The sequence below is a fragment of the Procambarus clarkii genome, chromosome 14, assembly GCF_040958095.1.
Source record: "Procambarus clarkii isolate CNS0578487 chromosome 14, FALCON_Pclarkii_2.0, whole genome shotgun sequence".
Classification (NCBI taxonomy): Eukaryota; Metazoa; Arthropoda; class Malacostraca; order Decapoda; family Cambaridae; genus Procambarus; species Procambarus clarkii.
The window spans coordinates 39,454,917-39,475,234 of NC_091163.1; the positions used below are offsets into that span (position 1 = coordinate 39,454,917).

A 20,318-nucleotide genomic window follows, 5' to 3' on the forward strand; every position below is an offset into this window, starting at 1 on the left:
TTTCTCTCTTTATTAACTAGTCTTTTTTTTTTTTTTTTTTTTTAATTGCAGGTATCATCTTGGGGTGGGTACGTGTTCCTGATAAACATCATACCTCTGCATGTACTGACCCTGATGATCACTGGCCGCTTCTCACACAGGGTGTACGTGGCATATTCCACCCTCTACGTCATTGGTACCATCCTCTCCATGCAGATATCATTTGTTGGGTTCCAGCCGGTCTCTACATCTGAGCACATGGGGGTAAGAATTTTGATGCACAGTAGTGTAGTCATTTGAAGATTAAACATTTTGAATATGTATTGAGGTTGTTTTGAAGCTGCATCCCTGAGCCTCTTATGGAAGCAGGTTTGATATAACGCTTAGAAGTGGTAAATTGTGTTGGTGTAAACAAAGAGTAATTTACTGACAGATGGGCTGGATGGGGTCAGGTATACGTTAGTCCATCTGAGCTCGAGTGCAGTGTGTTTACCTACTATTTTTATAAATTGTATACAGTACTGTATTTATACTGTGATATATATCAAGTAGATTTTAAATTGAGAAATGATTCGTGTGTTTATTACTTTCAGGCATTTGGTGTGTTTGGACTATGCCAGATACATTCTTTTGTCGACTACGTGCGTTCCCGCTTGAATAAGGTGCAGTTTGAGGTACTGTTTCGTGCGGTTATCTCGACTGTTGCTGTGGCAGGTGTCTTGGTGTTGGTGGTGCTGACAGCTATGGGCAAGATTGCACCGTGGACGGGAAGATTTTACTCGCTGTTGGATCCATCGTACGCCAAGAACAATATTCCCATAATTGCGTCTGTGTCAGAACATCAGCCCACGGCCTGGTCTTCCTTCTACTTCGACTTGCAGATGTTAACATTCATGTTCCCTGTGGGTCTATATTTCTGCTTCTCCAAACTTACAGATGAGAACATCTTCATCATTCTTTATGGAGTTCTCAGCATTTATTTTGCAGTAAGTACAATATACAGGCTCTGACTTGTATACATATTATATAAGTAATAATATGTATATAATACTATACATATTATTACTTATATAATTATTATATAAGTATATAATATACATATAATACAACTATTTTTACATAATATTGGCTAATGAGTCGGTCCCTGGATTGGCTAATGAGTCGGTCCCTGGATTGGCTAATGAGTCGGTCCCTGGATTGGCTAATGAGTCGGTCCCTGGATTGGCTAATGAGTCGGTCCCTGGATTGGCTAATGAGTCGGTCCCTGGATTGGCTAATGAGTCGGTCTCTGGATTGGCTAATGAGTCGGTATTGATATATGATAAAATAATAACAATTTGCACAACTTTACATTTTATCACAAACGGATTCAGTGAGCTCACCTGGAGCAAGCTCACTGGGACCACCACCTCACACAGCAGGGATCTAATATAAACACGCTTTAAATTGGTTGTAAGGGATGACTAGAAGTGCTGTGGTAATTGGCAGCTGGTTCACCTGGCTGTTACACCCAGTTGCCACCAGGTGACCCCAGTGTTCATCTTGCACTTTGTCTAACTAGATTCCTTGTAAACCATAGGGACAAAAGAAAGGCAGCCAGCAACTACAGTATGTTCAGGAAAGGGCTTGTTCATTTTTTCTCAAAGCAAGAATGGTTTAAATTAAATATGAGAAGGATAAATAAATTACAATGTATGCATGGCAGAGCAGGCAAATGCAAATCCTGAAGGGTTCTTTCGGATACAGTGGGACTTAAATCAGCAAATCTCGATTCAACAAATCTCCAGTTGGAATGCACACTTCCAGGCTGGATTTCCTCGCCTGTTTCCACAAACAAGAGTTTGCTGAAGCGAGGGATGGGCGCATTTGCTCAGGACACCTTGTGACCTTGCGATAATTTTAGGGTTCAATGTCCTGCTGCCTAGTCCCTGACCAGCCCTCCTGGTCAACCAGGACTGTTGGGACAGTCCACACAGACTGGTGGAAATGTTGCCAATCATATCATGGGTTAAAATTTAAGATTCCCTTTGTGTTATCAGCCCATAGAGCATGGGAAATGTAAGGATATGAATGGTAACACTAAGGAACACTCCCTAATTTGTAACACTTACAAATTACATAACCTCTTAATTTGGCTCCATTTGTGGGGGAAATCTAGCGGTGATTGATTTGATTATTAATTCAAGAGATTGTATTTAATTGTACTGTAGTTATTATTTATTATTTGCGAGAGGACTGTATTTTTATAATTTATCACCAGTAAACTTCATTTCACACATTTTAGGGGGTTCATAATTCAGTTTTATCACACCATAATGAAATGGTTGATATAAATTTCTGTACTAAACTGTAATTAAATACTGTCTCCACTCGATCATCAGGACTATATGGGAAGGACCCCCAGCCGGATTATCACATTTTTTGGATAATGGTACTTTTTCACCTACGAGTCCAAAAGTGACAATTTCCAACTACTTTTATACTACAAACAACATAATTTGAATTGCTTTGCCACATACAATTATTAAATATTCAACTAGAAACCTCAACTTACCTTGTTGGTGTTCGTCTTCTTGATTGATGCCACACATCTTGAAGTTAAGAATTCTTAACAATTTACGTAACTTATACTAACACAACACTAAAATTAGCACTTAAAATTACTGTACAGTTCATTAAGGAAAGTTAGTTTTGACTGCCAGCTGCTGAAGCCTCACTGGTTGAAGGCACTTGGCTTGCCTGTGAGGCTTCACTTGTTGAAGGCGCTTGCATGTGCCTCACTTGTTGAAGGCGCTCCCGCCAAACACACACCGAAACTACGACGTTGGTACAATGTTCGAACAAGTTTTAACACCTCCTAACCAGTTATAACAACTTATATAGCAAGTTGTAACAACGTTCTAATACGTCATAAACACGTTAAGCCAAGATGTAACAACTTTATTACAAGTTGTAACAAGCGGAAAATAGAGACAGTTTCGGTTTGTGTTTCCCGGGCTTGGCTTGCCTGTGAAGCCTCACTTGTTGAAGGCGCTTGCATGCCCTCACTTGTTAAAGGCACTTGGCTTGCCTGTGAGGCCTCACTTGTTGAAGGCGTTTGCATGTGCCTCACTTGTTGAAGGCGCTTGGCTTGCCTGTGAAGCCTCACTTGTTGAAGGCGCTTGCATGCCCTCACTTGTTAAAGGCACTTGGCTTGCCTGTGAGGCCTCACTTGTTGAAGGCGCTTGCATGTGCCTCACTTGTTGAAGCGCTTGCATGCCCTCACTTGTTGAAGGCGCTTGGCTTGCCTGTGACGCCTCACTTGTTGAAGGTGCTTGGCTTGCCTGTGACGCCTCACTTGTTGAAGGCGCTTGGCTTGCCTGTGAGGCCTCACTGGTTGAGCAACACGTAACTTGTCTTTAATTGTTAGGACAACCTTCCTCCTCTTAACACCTCCAGAATGGGATTGATGCTGCTACCAGACATAGTCTTGGCCAAAAATGTTCAAAGTTACTATGAAAATAAAAAAGTTATTTAAAAAAATATTTCACTAATGGCGCAGCACTGTGTATAACACGAGGGACGGGAGCACATGGGTTGACCAGTGTTGGACGGGTCCACTTGGGGTGGGGCAGCTATAGCACGTTACGTAGGCCGCCAGGAGGAAACACTCACAATATTTTTGAAGGAAACTTCAGCCTGTGCACATTGTTTTTTGTAAACTTATACTGTATATTTGTTATTACATAATTACTAGTACTTATTTCATTTGGTTTTGGCTATGATGAATTGTTCTAAAATTAATGGTAATTCCTGTACCCAGGTGGTCCCTCCCGACGCTTCCTTCCCACCCTCCCGACACCACCCACCCACCCCACCCCCTCCTCCACCATGCGTCTAGAGCTACAGGCAGACGGGATTAATATGGTACGACCCGCCCCATGGCTTTCATATCCAGACAATTCAATAAATATCCGGCTAAACCAGCCTTTATCCGGCTCCCATGGCTATTTTGGCCGGATATTGATAACTTTATCCTGTCACGATTTTGGCCGTATAAGGGCGTTTTCCGGATGTTCGAATCCCAGATAATCACGTGGTTACAGTAATTGTTAATGTGTTAGACTACAGTGGTTAGTATTAACACTTTCGCTCGGCGACGACTCAATGCTTCATTTATACAAATACAGCTTACTTGTATTGTAGAATGTGGCCTGGTCAAGCAGATATGAACACGAAAGATCACGCGAACTGATACTCTGATAAGAACTGATACTCTGATAAGAAGTGATGGTGGGTTAGGCTAGCATCGTCACACGTCACGTGTTGTACCAGGTAGCTGCTGCTAATGTCTTCTTCCCCTTCAATTTTACCCATCAGAAAGGCACATGGTAATAATGGTAACCAATATATAACGGCTATATCAAGGAAAATGATTAGTCTATTTACTTAGTGATTTTACCCTTTTGGTTGCTGACTTCGTGTCCTCGCCGGTCTTCCCTAATCTATATTACTGGCCAGAAATAACTAGATTAAACGGGTTATCGGGTACAGAACACTTCCCTTATTGGCTAGCAAAAATGTGTTGATGATGGGAGATTTGGACGTCCCACAACACTGCATCTAGCGGGTAACATTTGCGGAGGTTTCCGATGTGCTCCTAGACGAGACTTTTGTTAATGGTATAATTATGGCGTCTTCTCTCTCCCTCCAGCAGTGGAAAGTGGAAAGAGGATTTATATATTTAATTTGTTTTAGTACTGATAACAGTTTCCTGGAATAAATTTAATTATGATGTTTGCAGTCCAGAGACTGATGATGTTTTATGAAGACTTCTCAATAATATTAACTAGTGAATTTAATTTGGTGACGTGGCAATTATATCCTCGTTTTCTTCAGGGGAAAATTCCACACTTCTAATTTTCTTTGAATACTTAAATAAAATACTTTTGGTTAATTTGTTAGTACAAAAGATTTGAAAACAGACATTCGAAAACCAAGATTCCACTGTTCAGTACTTTAACCCTTAAGTTGCGCAACACATCATATGATGGGTTGAGTGACTTGCTATAAAATGTGCATCCCATCATATGATGTATTGGAGTACTACGCAAGATTTAAACGGCCCGCGGATACACGGGGTTCATCTCACCTTCATCAGGGCTCTTGTAAACAGACGCCATTTAAAAAAAAATCGTGGACCAAATTCTCGGGTGTGAGGGGCTCAGTATTGAGTGAGCCACCAAGCCTGATGCACGCAGCATGAGCTCACAGCACTGCTGTTCAGCTTGTGACCACAGCATCGCCTAAAAATGCCATAATATACATGTTCATGTTATTATTTAGCGATGATATTATTACAGAAAACCCCTGACTGTGATAAAAATGACCAGGATTTTGATAATAGCAGGATTGTTGTGATAATTAGTGCTGTAGTGGGAGGAGTAATGTTGGTGGGGAGGGAGGTAGCGTTGTCTGCTGACTCTGTGTGACAACCTTTTACTGTCTGGAATCACTATACCAGCTTAGTTGTTTGCTATGGTAAACAAAACATGCAGATACTTGTATATAACGTCTGTATATAAAAGCAAAAACAGTATGGTGGGAGGAGAATGGTGGCGAGTCAGGTGAGGTGAGGGAGGGAGGGAGTGGCAGCCAGTGGCGGGCTGCCACTGCCACTCAGCATACCAACTTAGTGGTTCGTTATGGTGAACACAAATATAGATACTTAGATATAACGTGTATATACAGTGTAATAACAGCAAAAGGAGTGTGTGGGGGAGAAGCCATTTTGGTGATGGGTGTGGCAACATCTGCATGATTTGTCATGTTGGTAGGGGTGGCCACTATGCTCTTTGGGCACTATACCGGCTTAGTTGAACAGTTATGGTGAACAAAACATGTAGATACTTATATATAACGTCTGTATATAGGGCAATAACACCACAAACAGGGGTGAAATTTTAGTGCGTCTGACCTTGAATGTGTGAGGGAAGCAGCCGCCAGCTGACTGTGTGTAGCGACGTCTCTTAGTGCCTGAGCTAACTATATCAACTTAGTTGTACAGTTGTGGTGAACAAAACATGTAGATACTTATATATAACATCTGTATATAGTGAATAAAAGCAAAAACAGTATGGTGGGAGGAGAATGTGGGAGAGTGAGGTGTTGAGGGAGTGAGTGGCAGCGAGTGGCTGGCTGGTGTGTGGCGGTCACTCCTCATTGTTTTTTGACTCATAATACGAACTTAGTGGTTCGTTATGGTGAACAAAACATGCAGATACTTATATATAACCTGTGTATATAGTGTAATAACCGACAAAGTATTTGTTCACTGTTTGATGAACATAATAATTGAATCAACAATATGCTCACCATATTTTTGAGTACAGCGATGATTCACTCATTTTATTATATAAATATATCACACTACACACTATTGAATAATATTACAGCAAAAAACTACAAAAAATCAATCGGACATTGAAATAATTAGGTAATTATTTCTTTGTGGCCACTCCTGCCTGACAGCTGGGGAGCAACAGGCCATCTGGGACGCACGCTGAGTCAGTGCCTGTTTTTTGTCAGACTTCACCGCCCTATAGCGGGCAATATATGCCACTTATGATTTTATTTTTCCCATGATCAGAGAACACACATTAACATGTTTAGAAGGTTTTTTTTTTTTTATGCGCTTGTGGGTGACATGCTAATTAGCCCTGAGCAGCACAAGGGTTAAAAGCCTAATTCAGTAAAATAACACATCTATTCTGGTCACAAAATGTAGTTTGTCTTTATTTTATTAGTACAGCTAAAGTTAGTGTAAAATTGCAGGGTGTGATGGTGCGTCTGATGCTGGTGTTGGCTCCAGTGATGTGTATCTTGTCGGGTATTGCCGTGTCTTCGATGCTTTCCACATACATGAAGCAAATTGATGAGGTCAAGACGGAGAAAAAGAAAGCCAAGTTTGAAGGCAATTATTTTATGAGAAGCGAGGTGAGTTTGATTGTTAAAATACAATTTATATGGAGAGCCCCGTCGGCTCCCTGAAGTCGGGGAGCCTCCGGGGCTCACCCAGAAACTGGCGTTTCATTACATTCAATACTGGTTTTTTGTTCAAAAATTAAATAATTTAAATTAGAAGTTTTGTATTTGCATTATTGATGTATTGTTATTGTATATTATACAGTATATGAAATTATGCATTAATATTGATTTTAATAAACAGTTTGAAATACGTTTTACATATTACATTTACATATTATGTCTAAAGCATATTACATATGGCATATTGCATCTAAACATTGCACGACAACTAGATGGAAATTTATGTCTTTCTTGTTTTTTCCTTACAGATCGCCACATTTTTTGTGTGTGTAATGTCGGTATTTTTGGTGATGTACACACTGCATTGCACCTGGGTAACTTCAGAAGCGTACAGCTCCCCATCAATTGTTCTTTCTGCACGTGGTCATGATGGCTCCAGAATCATATTTGACGACTTCAGGGAGGCCTATTACTGGCTGCGTCACAATACCCCCGAAGTTTGTAGCCGTTGGAGTTGTGTTGCCTTGTCTACGTCTAGTTGAAAATTTATCGGATATTGACACCCTTGAATTTCTTTGCTATACAGTTTCATTAAGTAATTATGCTAAGCTCTTGTCATTTTTTTCTTGTTTTGCAGGATGCTAAAGTGATGTCTTGGTGGGATTATGGATATCAGATAACAGCCATGGCCAACCGAACTATCCTGGTGGACAATAATACTTGGAACAATACACACATATCCCGTGTTGGTCAAGCCATGGCCAGCACGGAAGACAAAGCTTACGAGATAATGAGAGAACTTGATGTAGATTACGTCTTGGTCATCTTTGGAGGACTGACGGGCTATTCTTCCGATGGTAAATATATATATAATAGCGGTTCTTGAGTATTTTTTTTTAATTCAATACTGTATAGTATTTAAGCTTCAGCTTAAAAAAAAGCAAAAAGCAAAATTCTTACCTACTAATCAAAAGCTTTTTGAGCCTTTGTGTAATAAACTCCTATTACCCGCCATCATGCTGTTTGACCTCCGTATTTATGATAAGTCCAACTGTATGATCTCGGTTCCGGCTGCAGAGCATATTATAGCGTTACCTACATGCTTCCCTCTGACTCGGCCTGTTATTTTTTAAGCATTCCTAGCCATACAAATGAATTCTCTCCCATAATGTTTTATCGTACTTAAAATATTATACATCTTGCCATCTTGGCTTAAAAAATGCAGGGAACGTGTTGACATTGGCTTCCACTTGCAGCAAAGCCAAGAGAAAAAATACGATATACAGTATTAGTTGATACAATGGGATATGTTAGTGAGCTAATAAGGAGTTTCTGTGGGGAGTCCCTATGGCTCCCTGGAGCTTACCGGGCTCATATAAATGTATTAGACCGTGGCATCAGTCAATGGAGTTCTTGCCTACCGGGGACCACAAGCCAGAACCTGGCCCCTCAGAGAGGCATGAGGAGCAATGGCCTATGGAAACCCCGATGTGTTTGGAAGCATTCTATGTCTGTCATCGACTGGGGGTTTGGCACCCAGAAAGATAGGCATAACAAAACAAACCCCACATGGTAAAAATTACTACCTAAAACCGAACAGGGAGGCAGAACTGTCAAACTAAAACAAGCAAATGTCACTAACCCTGTTGCCCTGATTGTCTGTGCAGCCTCGGACCCCCCGCACCGGCCGCTCCAGCGCCTGATGTGGACTGTGGTGGTCATCAACTGTGGCCTCTTGACTCCTTGCAGTTTTGTGCCTTTTGGTGTATTTCTGCAGTGTGTGGTGCACAGGCCATGAGTAACTGATCAGTAATGGGGCTACATGCACTTAAGGCCATCTTCCCTAGGTGCCCCTGTAAGTACTGCCCTTGCGCCTTGGGGCAAGGCGTAAGGGCAGTATTTTCGTAGGGGTGTTTTGCTGCTCAACAATTGCCCGCCCTTGGGGCCAGCTGGGGTGTTTTGTAGCCGCTGTTTGGCCTTGGATGGGGAATGGTATCATTGCTGGTAGGGGCACAAGGTATTGTCCAGCTTGTCTCCCATTGTACACAGGGCCAGTTCTGTTCTTCCTGGGGATGTTGTGCTTTTGCGGGATATTATTTGTCTTTATTTTGCTTGGTGGTGGCCTGCCCCTTGGTTTATCCACCTTCTGTTATATTGGTGGTCCTCTGCTAGGCCCCCGTGCTTGTACACATCACAGGGATTCAGGTTTTTAGAAGTTTTCTTGGTAGTGTGGGCCCAACCGGTTAGTAATACCTTGCCTGGGCTTCCCCCTTAGCAGTCAGTCTCAGGGCCCTGGAAAACCCCATTGGGGCTCTTTGGATCTATGGATGCATCCTCTGTGTTTCAACTCGCTGAGTGTGAGTTTGACGGTTGCTCTGTCTCCTTATCTCAGGGTGACACCAGTTTTGTCTACCATGCAGCCAGCTGGATCAATAACACCTTTGACCCGGAGTCTTGCGAGTCCTGTTCCTTGCTTGTACTCCAGTTTACCCATTCTAGTGATATTGATGTTTGGGTATAGGTGACTTCGGTGTTGCATGCTAGATATCCGTTGCTGCAGCACGCTAGGTTGGTTACTTGTCCGGATGCCCCGAGGCTGCCTTGCTTGGGTTATAGGGACCCAGACTTGGGGGCATTTGTCGCTTCAACTTTGGTTTCGTCTGCGCTTCCTAATCTTCCCTGTTTGGTGGTGTTCGTTCAGTGTGACCCCTTCCCCTTGCTCACATCTTCCAAACGTCTGAGAGTTTCAGAATCGGGGCAGGGTTTAAATGGTAGTGAGACTCGGGCGGCTTCGGGGACTGATCCACCCGGGTTGGTGATTGAGGCATTCGAGCCTACTCTTCCCACCGAGGCGTCTGGGTCTTATCAGCGAACCTCATTTTTCTCAGCGTTTTTCCAGGACTCTGCGTTTTCTTTAGGGGCAGAGTGTGTGGAGGATGACTCTGCCCCTGGTCCTGGCATGGAGGATCTCAGGGCTGGGAAGGAGTCGACTTGGCAGGGCCTGGGCCCTGTTTGAACCCGCTTAAGTGTTGGTGCCCTCGTAGTGGGTTATGCCCCCTTCCCGGGGTGGCTGCATGGTCGATCTGCGCTACAATGTTAGTAACGTTTGCTTGTTTTAGTTTGGGAGTTCTGCCTCCCTGTTCGGTTTTTAGGTAACAATTTCTACCATGTGGGGTTTGTTTTGTTGCGCCTACCTTTCTGGGTACCAAACTCTGGTCGATGGCAGACATAGAATGCTTCCAAATACATGGAGGTTTCCATAGGCCATTGCTCCTCGTGCCTCTCTGAGGGTGACCAGATTCTGGCTCATGGTTCCCGGTAGGCAAGAACTCCATTGACTGATGCCACGGTTTAATACATACATATCAGCCCGGTAAGCTCAGGGAAGCCTCTGGGGTTCACCCAGAAAATGACATTTTATTACATTCAATGTTAGTTTTTTAAAGGTAGATGACTTGAGTGATGGCCATCTGTGTCACTCAAGGTTGTTCTCTCAATTTCTCCTCATTAACAAAAATTCAGTGGTTTAGCCTTACCAAATGTGACAATGTATGCTGCCCACGTGACCTTCTGCAGCAGATGCTCATTATTCCCATGAATTGTCAATATTTCAGCTGTTTGTTATTTCTCTAAACCACTGCAATTTTTCCGTTGGGGTCGGTCAATTGCGAAAAATATGTTGTGCGTTCAGCAAGGGGGACAGGTTACTCTCCGAGAATGACCCTTCCATCCCCCCTCTCATTTATTTATCATCATCAACCCATCCACACTATTATCTTTTGATTAATCAAGTATGATAAATATAAAAGTATTCAAGTGTGTTGTGCAGTAAATAGCAGCAAACTTGAATCATACTTAAAAGTGGTCATACGTTGGTCAGTGATTGCAAAATGTTGTCTGCCGTCACAACGGTCTGTATCATCATGCTCACAACCGGGTGACCCAAGTTTAATCCCAGGCAGAACAGAAACATTTGAGCATGTTGCTGTTCACCTGATGCTTCTGTTTAACTAGTAGTAAAGTAGGTTATCTTGAAGATTTTTCGGGGTTTAAGTGTCCCCGCGGCCCGGTCCTCGACCAGGCCTCCACCCCCAGGAAGCAGCCCGTGACAGCTGACTAACACCCAGGTACCTATTTTACTGCTAGGTAACAGGGGCATAGGGTGAAAGAAACTCTGCCCATTGTTTCTCGCCGGCGCCCGGGACCACAGGATCACAAGTCCAGTGTGCTGTCCGCTCGACCGACCGGCTCCCTGACAGGTGACCAGGGGTTTGGCACGCTTTAGGCTGTGTCCTGAGGAAGGTCGGTAGTTGGCCTTGGGTGGGACCTTACACTTAGTGGTTCTGTTTACTTAGCAGTAAATAGGTACACAGGAGCTAGTCTAAACTGTTGTGGGTTCCATCTTGGAGAAGGTCAGTAGGTCACTGGGGGATATACTTGCACCGTGTACATATCCATGACATAGCACCTTAAATAAAGTGTAAGATTTAAGAAATGATACTCTTATTAGTGCAAGAATTGATTAAGAAAACCTGGACAAATTTACAAGTTAAAAAGTGTCGAGGTCAAGAGATATCCAACTTTGCCCTAATGACGTGCTCTTTTCTTTAGTAACCCAGATTTTGTTATCCAGATACAGTACTGTATTTTATCCAGATTTTTGGTTATATAGATTTTCAGTTGTCCAGATTTTTTTTATGAGGTGTATAAGGAAGCTAGGTGGCTGAGTCACTGTGTCTGTCGGCGCCAGATGCCTGTGTGCCGAGACGGTTGTGCGGGAGCGAAGACTCAAATGTTCAACTTGGAGGATTTTTATGTTCATTGCTGAACTTAACAATTATTTGCAGAGTGTTGAATAATGCAATTTATGTACACTTTATTGACCAACAGTGAATGACTAGTGTAAGGAGACCTACAGTACACTGTATAGGTACACCTAGATATTGCATTCTCAACACAGCTCAGTGTTACAAGCCACGCCTCTGCTGCGCTTGTCTGGGAATGTCATCCTGTCATAGCTTCAAACACTGATGGTAAAGTGCAAGTCACTATTTGATGATGACTGCACGTCACTACAATAAACCCCATCACATGGTAACCAATTATTAAATGATACCCGTAGTGGCATTTTTGGGCTGATCTTTTTGAACTCCGTTACTTCCACGTTTATGTATTATAACCTTGTTTACGTCATTGTTAAAAAAACGACAATAATGATGAAAATTTGAAATGACAATGGCAGCGTGTTGAGGCTAATGTACAATGTTTAGTATAAAATTACTGGCCTACCTGCAGCTTAATGCATATAACGGTGCATCTTGTCATTTGTCATTGTATAAGATATCCTTACAAGCAATAATGTATCGGAAGTTCTTATATTTTGTGAACAGTAATCAATTGATAGACTAGAAAAGTACCTTCATATTTGCTCAAAGGTACAATAATGTATACAGTATTACATATTTACATGTCATTTTCAATCGTCAGATATCAACAAATTCTTGTGGATGGTACGTATTGGAGGAAGCACCGAGAAGGGCGGTCACATAAAGGAACACGACTATTACACTCCTGCTGGGGAGTTCCGTGTGGATAAAGAGGGCTCGCCCACACTGTTGAACTGCCTCATGTACAAGATGTGCTACTATAGGTTTGGCCAAGTCTACACCGAAGGAGGTAAGGATTGCTTTTGTATTCGTAGCTTGAGAATAAGTTGCAGTAATGGAAGTGAAATATATAACCCAGCCCTCTCAAACGAAACGAAAGTGACCGTTTCGGGTCGTCTTCGCCCCGTAATAAGTCGTCGCTGTCATTTCCTGAATGAGCGTTGGGTTATTTGTATCTATGTTATTGCATTTTAAACTTAGCATGCTTATGATGCTTTTTATTGTATTTATTTATTTACATACTGTATATACAGTATACAAAATTACAATAGGATATGTTGTGTAGATTTTAGCGTTTTGTTGATAAATTCTCATAAAACCATTAACACACTATTTTGGGCATGTTTCATAGCTAATTAGTAACCAATTAGTAAAGTAACATAGCATAATTAATAACTCAAAGCTAATAACTTTCATACCACCTCTTCAATACTTGCACCTGCTTCTGATCCCTTCACTATTTAGTATGTCTTTAAACTGACCTTTCACATTTCATGCACCTGGGCTCTAGGAGACTCGAACTGTGAACCCCACTCGTGAGAGGCCGGAGCTCTATTATTTACTTTACCTTTCACATTTCTATTCTGGGGAAGCCCCAATGGCTCCCTGAAGCTCTCTCGAGATTTGTCCGTGCAGGTGGGTCACATGAGGTGCAGGAGTTGTGCTTGGCCTACTGGCTACCAGAGCCAAGACCTGGCCACCCCTAGCACAGGTGCAGAGCGAGTGACAATTTGCCACCACACCAGAAAGCATCGGGAAAGCACCCGGAAAGTCATTGAAGCTTTATAGCCTGGTTGATACCTGTTTGATGGGGTTTTGGGAGTTGTTCTACTGCCCAAGCCCGGCCCGAGGCCAGGCTTGGCTTGTGAGAGTTTGGTCCACCAGGCTGTTGCTTGGAGCGGCCCACAGGCCCACGTACCCACCACAGCCCGGTTGGTCCGGCACTCCTTGGAGGAAACAATCTAGTTTCCTCTTGAAGATGTCCACGGTTGTTCCGGCAATATTTCTTATGCTCGCTGGGAGGACGTTGAACAACCGCGGACCTCTGATGTTTATACAGTGTTCTCTGATTGTGCCTATGGCACCTCTGCTCTTCACTGGTTCTATTCTTCATTTTCTTCCATGTCGTTCGCTCCAGTACGTTGTTATTTTACTGTTATTTTGACATAACTGGAGACAACTGGAGGGATGACAAAGACAACAGCCTCAAAACAAAGACAACAGCCTCAAAACAAAGACAACAGCCTCAAAACAAAGACAACAGCCTCAAAACAAAGACAACAGCCTCAAAACAAAGACATTAGCCTCAAAATAACTCTACAAATGATTGGCACGAAACAAGAGAAACATTCAAAATCGGTGTCAAACCTCGTAGTAACGAATGCCACCACCAGGTGGGCCAGCATCCACATGCAGCCATGATCCCTGTTCAGTTCACTTGCTGATGTCCAGCTGGACAACAGTGTTCTGGGTCTTTCAGACATGGCCTGCCATTCTGCTTCAAGGCAAGTGCTGGCCATCCTTGGGCGTTTCCTTGCAGGGGACAGTTTCTTTCACACCGATGCCCCTGTTACCTAGCAGAAAATAGGTACCTGGGAGTTAGACAGCTGTTACGGGTTACTTCCCGGGGGGGTGTAACAAAAAGGAGGCCGACCGGGCCGTGGGGATGCTAAGTCCCGAAATCATCTCAAGATAACCTACTAGAGCTTTGTTGGAACAGTAGTGGATTTTATGGATACGAACTGCATCTTGTCACGATGCAGCCAAGTTTAAGTGCCACACTGCTATCCAAGAGGAGCAAAAATGAAAATTTAATTACAAAAAATTGATTAACTGTAAAGACAGGATTGTAGCAACATTTGGCTCCATCTTGGACCGTTATCAAATAGTGACAGCAAGAGTGGGATTGATGATGATTGATGAAGATTAAGCCACCCCATAGGTGGCACCCCATAGGTGGCACGGGCAATCCTGTTACCGAACCCGTAAAGCAAGAATGGGAGTGTGTGTCAATATAAGGTCCATTTACCCCTCAATAACAAAACGGTCAGAGATCACACTTTACCTTAACCTCTGTCTCCCTCCGGTGGATTCACTCCGTCTCTCCCGGGCTGTGCGATGTTCTCAACAGCCCTAATACCTTTCACCTCATACCCTCTTGCCTTATATTGACTACCTCTCCCAGTCTTGCGATGTCACGACATAAGGGTGCAGGTCAAACTGAAACGTCGTCATATTCCTTTCTTTTCGAGTGTGGGGGTTAGGTTATTTGTTTCAGCCACGTTGTGAATTATTCTTCTCACATTATGTATACGTTTCCTGCAAACCAAAATTTAGGTGGACCTTTCACTAGTCTCATAGAGTACTCTATACTGTGCTTACTGTCTCTTGATTTCTTTTCTATTTGCTAAATGTATTAATTAATTTTTGTGAAGGTTAATATATTCATTTTTCTTTACAGGTAAACCACCTGGATATGATAGGGTGCGCAATGTAGAAATAGGAAACAAAGATTTTGAATTGGATGTTTTGGAAGAAGCGTACACGACAGAACATTGGATTGTTCGTATTTACAAAGTGAAGGATTTGCCAAACAGAGGAGCCTAGAGCTAAACTTTGAATTAGTCAATTAACCAATAGTAAACATTAAGTAGTGTAATTTTGATACAGGTTCCCGTGCAGTATTTGGATTGACCTTCGATCCCTATTTTTGTGATCCAATAGGTCTTTGTTGATGGTGCTTGCTGATGACTCAAGTTGTGGAATATTTTCCCAGTCTGGTTATGTAAATATACTCAGAATAATTATGGAGTTGTGAATTATTCTATGAGAAAACATTGACCAGTATGATTGGGATTCCACCTGCCTTCCTGAGCTCCTCGGGCACGTGCACTACCAACTGGACCACGATGGGCTTGTCATTAGTGGTGTGAGAGTGGCTGAGGGGTTCAAGGGTGTGTGTGTGTTCAGTCCCACTCAACGACTTCAGTGTTTTCACGTAGATATATCGTGTAATTGTGATTGCATCATGTATGGTGTAATGACATTCATACGTTCTTGAAATATGGAAATATTTCCGCTGTGAATATTCTCATAAAGAAGAAATTATTAATTCATAATAAATTTTTGTTGTTTTTGCTCTCTGTTAAAGGGTGTTATGATGGCCTTGAAATGCTTAATTGGGCTTGTATATAAACTTTATTGCACAATTTTTTCTTCAAAATTGCCATACTAAAAATTAGTGCATTTTTTTCACCATGAAAAAATTAAACTAAAAATGCTTGTTAAACTCTTGTTCTAAGGTATGTGATGTTGAGGACATTAGCTATAATGTTCAGAAGCACAAGATAACTATGTTTAAAAGATAAGATTTGTTGTATTTGGAGGCACATGGCTTACGACGAGGCTGTGTGATGGGATCGTACCCACGTCCCTGGACTCCTCGGGCACACGCACTGCCCACTTGACTCTGAGGAACTGGACCCCATCGTACGGCTCTAATATTTCCTTATGGGTATAACACGTACTAGTGATTCCAGTGTGCATATGGTTTTAAAATGGTTTAATTTTGTTTACTTAATGTATCTCCTCCTCTATGCATACAGTGAAGCACTATATGACTGTGGTGGTTTTAACCTGTCCTCCAAAATTGATGGTTATTAAAGCAACTATTGGTCAAGTGTACACAGTTGGACTGTTGCACCCAAAAAGAGGCAACTTTTGTATTATCGATTTTGTGGAAGATACAAGAAAGAAGCGAAGCTAAACATGTGTAGGCTGGAGATGGTATATATTTGAGGTAAGATTGCATATTTCGGACAAGACGAGGTTACGTTGATGACCAAACTACCCGTCGGAAGATGAGGGGGAAACAACGTTTCAGTCCATCCTGGACCATTATCAAGAGGATTGTGACGGGTGCGAGGGAGGTGCGGGAATTTAGTAAGGCAAGAAAGAGAAAGGCGAGGAGCGGGTAAGGGGAGGAAATTCCCAGAAGACTATCTTGAGCCACGTTATTGTGACTCGTTGCCCAACAGGTTAGGTTGTATAGCTACAGTTACACTACTTGGCCATGCCATTTACAGTATTTAAAAAATAAAAAACTTAAATTTTTTTGTACTACAAAACGAAAGTTATTATTTTGTGTACAATAGTCGATTTTTGTGTGTTCGAGGAATGGTTACTAAAAGTACCATAATTTTTGGAAGATGGGGTTTTTTTTTTTTGACAGCAGGATATTGCTGTTTGTTAAGTTCAAAGTTGGGCACAAAATATTTAGGTTGCTTTTCCATGATTGAAATGTCCTCAGTCCTGGTGTAATAGGGGAAGACAGTTTTTGTAAGGTGTGTGTGAGAGCATTCCAGAAGTGCACTAATTGGTGCATTTAATAAAAGAGTTTTACATATGTTGCATGTTATTTATATTCTCTGATGTAATGCTGGAGAGAGAAGTGTTCTAGTTTGCCTTTGTGTTGCTAACATTAAGTTTTGAGAGTGGAATCCTGCCAGGAGAGGTTTTCCCCCAGGAAATGTATAATTATCAAAAGAAGGCACCAAGCCAGGGAGACTTATGTAGCATCATCAGTGTCGCAGGAGTATCAGAAGGTGCTAAATATCCTTAAGGATGCCAATACGAAAACAAAAGTGCTCAAGGGAAGCGATATCGAAGGTATCTGATTCACCAAGGATTCTATCCAGGGACAAATGATCGTCAGGGACAGTCGGGAAGCAAGACTCCCAGGGATGCTACACCTGCAGTCCCCTAGGGTCTCACCACCAGCAGTCCCTCTACCCCTGGGGGGGTCTCACTACCAGCAGCACCTCTACCCCTGGGGGTCTCACTACCAGTAGCCCCTCTACCCCTGGGGTCTCTCACCACCACCAGCAGTCCCTCTACCCCTGGGGTCTCACTACCAGCAGTCCCTCTACCCCTGGGGGTCTCACTACCAGCAGTCCCTCTACCCCTGGGGGTCTCACCACCAGCAGTCCCTCTACCCCTGGGGTCTCGCTACCAGCAGTCCCTCTACCCCTGGGGTGTCTCACTACCAGCAGTCCCTCTACCCCTGGGGTCTCTCACCACCAGCAGTCCCTCTACCCCTGGGGTCTCTCACTACCAGTAGCCCCTCTACCCCTGGGGTCTCACCGCCACCAGCCCCTCTACCCCTGGGGTCTCTCACCACCAGCAATCCCTCTACCCCTGGGGTCTCTCACCACCAGCAGCCCCTCTACCCCTGGGGTCTCTCACCACCAGCAGTCCCTCTACCCCTGGGGTCTCTCACCACCAGCAGTCCCTCTACCCCTGGGGTCTCTCACCACCAGCAGTCCCTCTACCCCTGGGGTCTCTCACCACCAGCAGTCCCTCTACCCCTGGGGTCTCTCACCACCAGCAGTCCCTCTACCCCTGGGGTCTCTCACCACCAGCAGCCCCTACCCCTGGGGTCTCTCACTACCAGCAGTCTCTCTACCCCTGGGGTCTCTCACCACCAGCAGTCCCTCTACCCCTGGGGTCTCACTACCAGCAGTCCCTCTACCCCTGGGGTCTCACCACCAGCAGTCCCTCTACCCCTGGGGTCTCTCACTACCAGCAGTCCCTCTACCCCTGGGGTCTCACTACCAGCAGTGCCTCTACCCCTGGGGTCTCTCACTACCAGCAGTCCCTCTACCCCTGGGGTCTCTCACCACCAGCAGCCCCTACCCCTGGGGTCTCTCACTACCAGCAGTCCCTCTACCCCTGGGGTCTCTCACTACCAGCAGTCCCTCTACCCCTGGGGTCTCTCACCACCAACAGTCCCTCTACCCCTGGGGTCTCTCACTACCACCAGTCCCTCTACCCCTGGGGTCTCTCACCACCAGCAGCCCCTCTTAACCCTGGGGTCTCTCACTACCAGCAGTCCCTCTACCCCTGGGGTCTCTCACCACCACCAGCAGTCCCTCTACCCCTCGGGTCTCACCACCACCAGCAGTCCCTCTACCCCTGGGGTCTCTCACTACCACCAGCAGTCCCTCTACCCCTGGGGTCTCTCACTACCAGCATTCCCTCTACCCCTGGGGTATCTCACCATCAGCAATCCCTCTACCCCTGGGGTCTCTCACTACCACCAGCAGTCCCTCTACCCCTGGGGTCTCTCACCACCAGCAGTCCCTCTACCCCTGGGGTCTCTCACCACCAGCAGTCCCTCTACCCCTGGGGTCTCTCACCACCAGCAGTCCCTCTACCCCTGGGGTCTCTCACCACCACCAGCAGTCCCTCTACCCCTGGGGTCTCTCACTACCACCAGCAGTCCCTCTACCCCTGGGGTCTCTCACCACCAGCAGTCCCTCTACCCCTGGGGTCTCTCACTACCAGCAGTCCCTCTACCCCTGGGGTCTCTCACCACCAGCAGTCCCTCTACCCCTGGGGTCTCTCACTACCACCAGCAGTCCCTCTACCCCAGGGGTCTCTCACCACCAGCAGTCCCTCTACCCCTGGGGTCTCACTACCAGCAGTCCCTCTACCCCTGGGGTCTCTCACCACCAGCAGTCCCTCTACCCCTGGGGTCTCTCACTACCACCAGCAGTCCCTCTACCCCTGGGGTCTCTCACCACCAGCAGTCCCTCTACCCCTGGGGTCTCTCACTACCAGCAGTCCCTCTACCCATGGGGTCTCACCACCACCAGCAGTCGCTCTACCCCTGGGGTCTCTCACTACCAGCAGTCCCTCTACCCCTGGGGTCTCTCACCACCAGCAGTCCCTCTACCCCTGGGGTCTCTCACCACCAGCAGTCCCTCTACCCCTGGGGTCTCTCACTACCACCAGCAGTCCCTCTACCCCTTGGGTCTCTCACCACCACCAGCAGTCCCTCTACCCCTGGGGTCTCTCACCACCAGCAGTCCCTCTACCCCTTGGGTCTCTCACCACCACCAGCAGTCCCTCTACCACTGGGGTCTCTCACCACCACCAGCCCCTCTACCCCTGGGGTCTCTCACTACCACCAGCAGTCCCTCTACCACTGGGGTCTCTCACCACCACCAGCCCCTCTACCCCTGGGGTCTCTCACTACCAGCAGTCCCTCTACCCCTGGGGTCTCTCACCACCAGCAGTCCCTCTACCCCTGGGGTCTCTCACTACCAGCAGTCCCTCTACCCCTGGGGTCTCTCACTACCAGCAGTCCCTCTACCCCTGGGGTCTCTCACCACCACCAGCCCCTCTACCCCTGAGGTCTCTCTCTACCACCAGCCCCTCTACCCCTGGGGTCTCTCACTACCACCAGCCCCTCTACCCCTGGGGTCTCTCACCACCACCAGCCCCTCTACCCCTGGGGTCTCTCACTACCAGCAGTCCCTCTACCCCTGGGGTCTCTCACCACCAGCAGTCCCTCTACCCCTGGGGTCTCTCACTACCAGCAGTCCCTCTACCCCTGGGGTCTCTCACTACCAGCAGTCCCTCTACCCCTGGGGTCTCTCACTACCACCAGCCCCTCTACCACTGGGGTCTCTCACCACCACCAGCCCCTCTACCCCTGGGGTCTCTCACTACCAGCAGTCCCTCTACCCCTGGGGTCTCTCACCACCAGCAGTCCCTCTACCCCTGGGGTCTCTCACTACCAGCAGTCCCTCTACCCCTGGGGTCTCTCACCACCAGCAGTCCCTCTACCCCTGGGGTCTCTCA

General features: G+C 45.3%; 1 protein-coding gene across 4 annotated transcripts in view; it reads left to right on the forward strand.

The window, feature by feature from the left end:
* The window catches only part of Stt3A (catalytic subunit 3A of the oligosaccharyltransferase complex), a 41,602-nt gene extending 24,526 nt beyond the window's left edge, over positions 1-17,076 (forward strand). For all 4 annotated transcript variants that reach the window (XM_045762892.2, XM_069324518.1, XM_045762902.2 and 1 more), the window contains exons 7-13: positions 52-243; positions 573-965; positions 6,793-6,954; positions 7,314-7,502; positions 7,643-7,862; positions 12,493-12,681; positions 15,133-17,076. In XM_045762892.2, the coding sequence (XP_045618848.1) occupies positions 52-243; positions 573-965; positions 6,793-6,954; positions 7,314-7,502; positions 7,643-7,862; positions 12,493-12,681; positions 15,133-15,278 (1,491 nt within the window). In that variant the 3' untranslated portion in view covers positions 15,279-17,076. The remainder of the gene's footprint in view (positions 1-51; positions 244-572; positions 966-6,792; positions 6,955-7,313; positions 7,503-7,642; positions 7,863-12,492; positions 12,682-15,132) is intronic.
* The last annotated feature ends 3,242 nt before the right edge of the window (positions 17,077-20,318 follow it).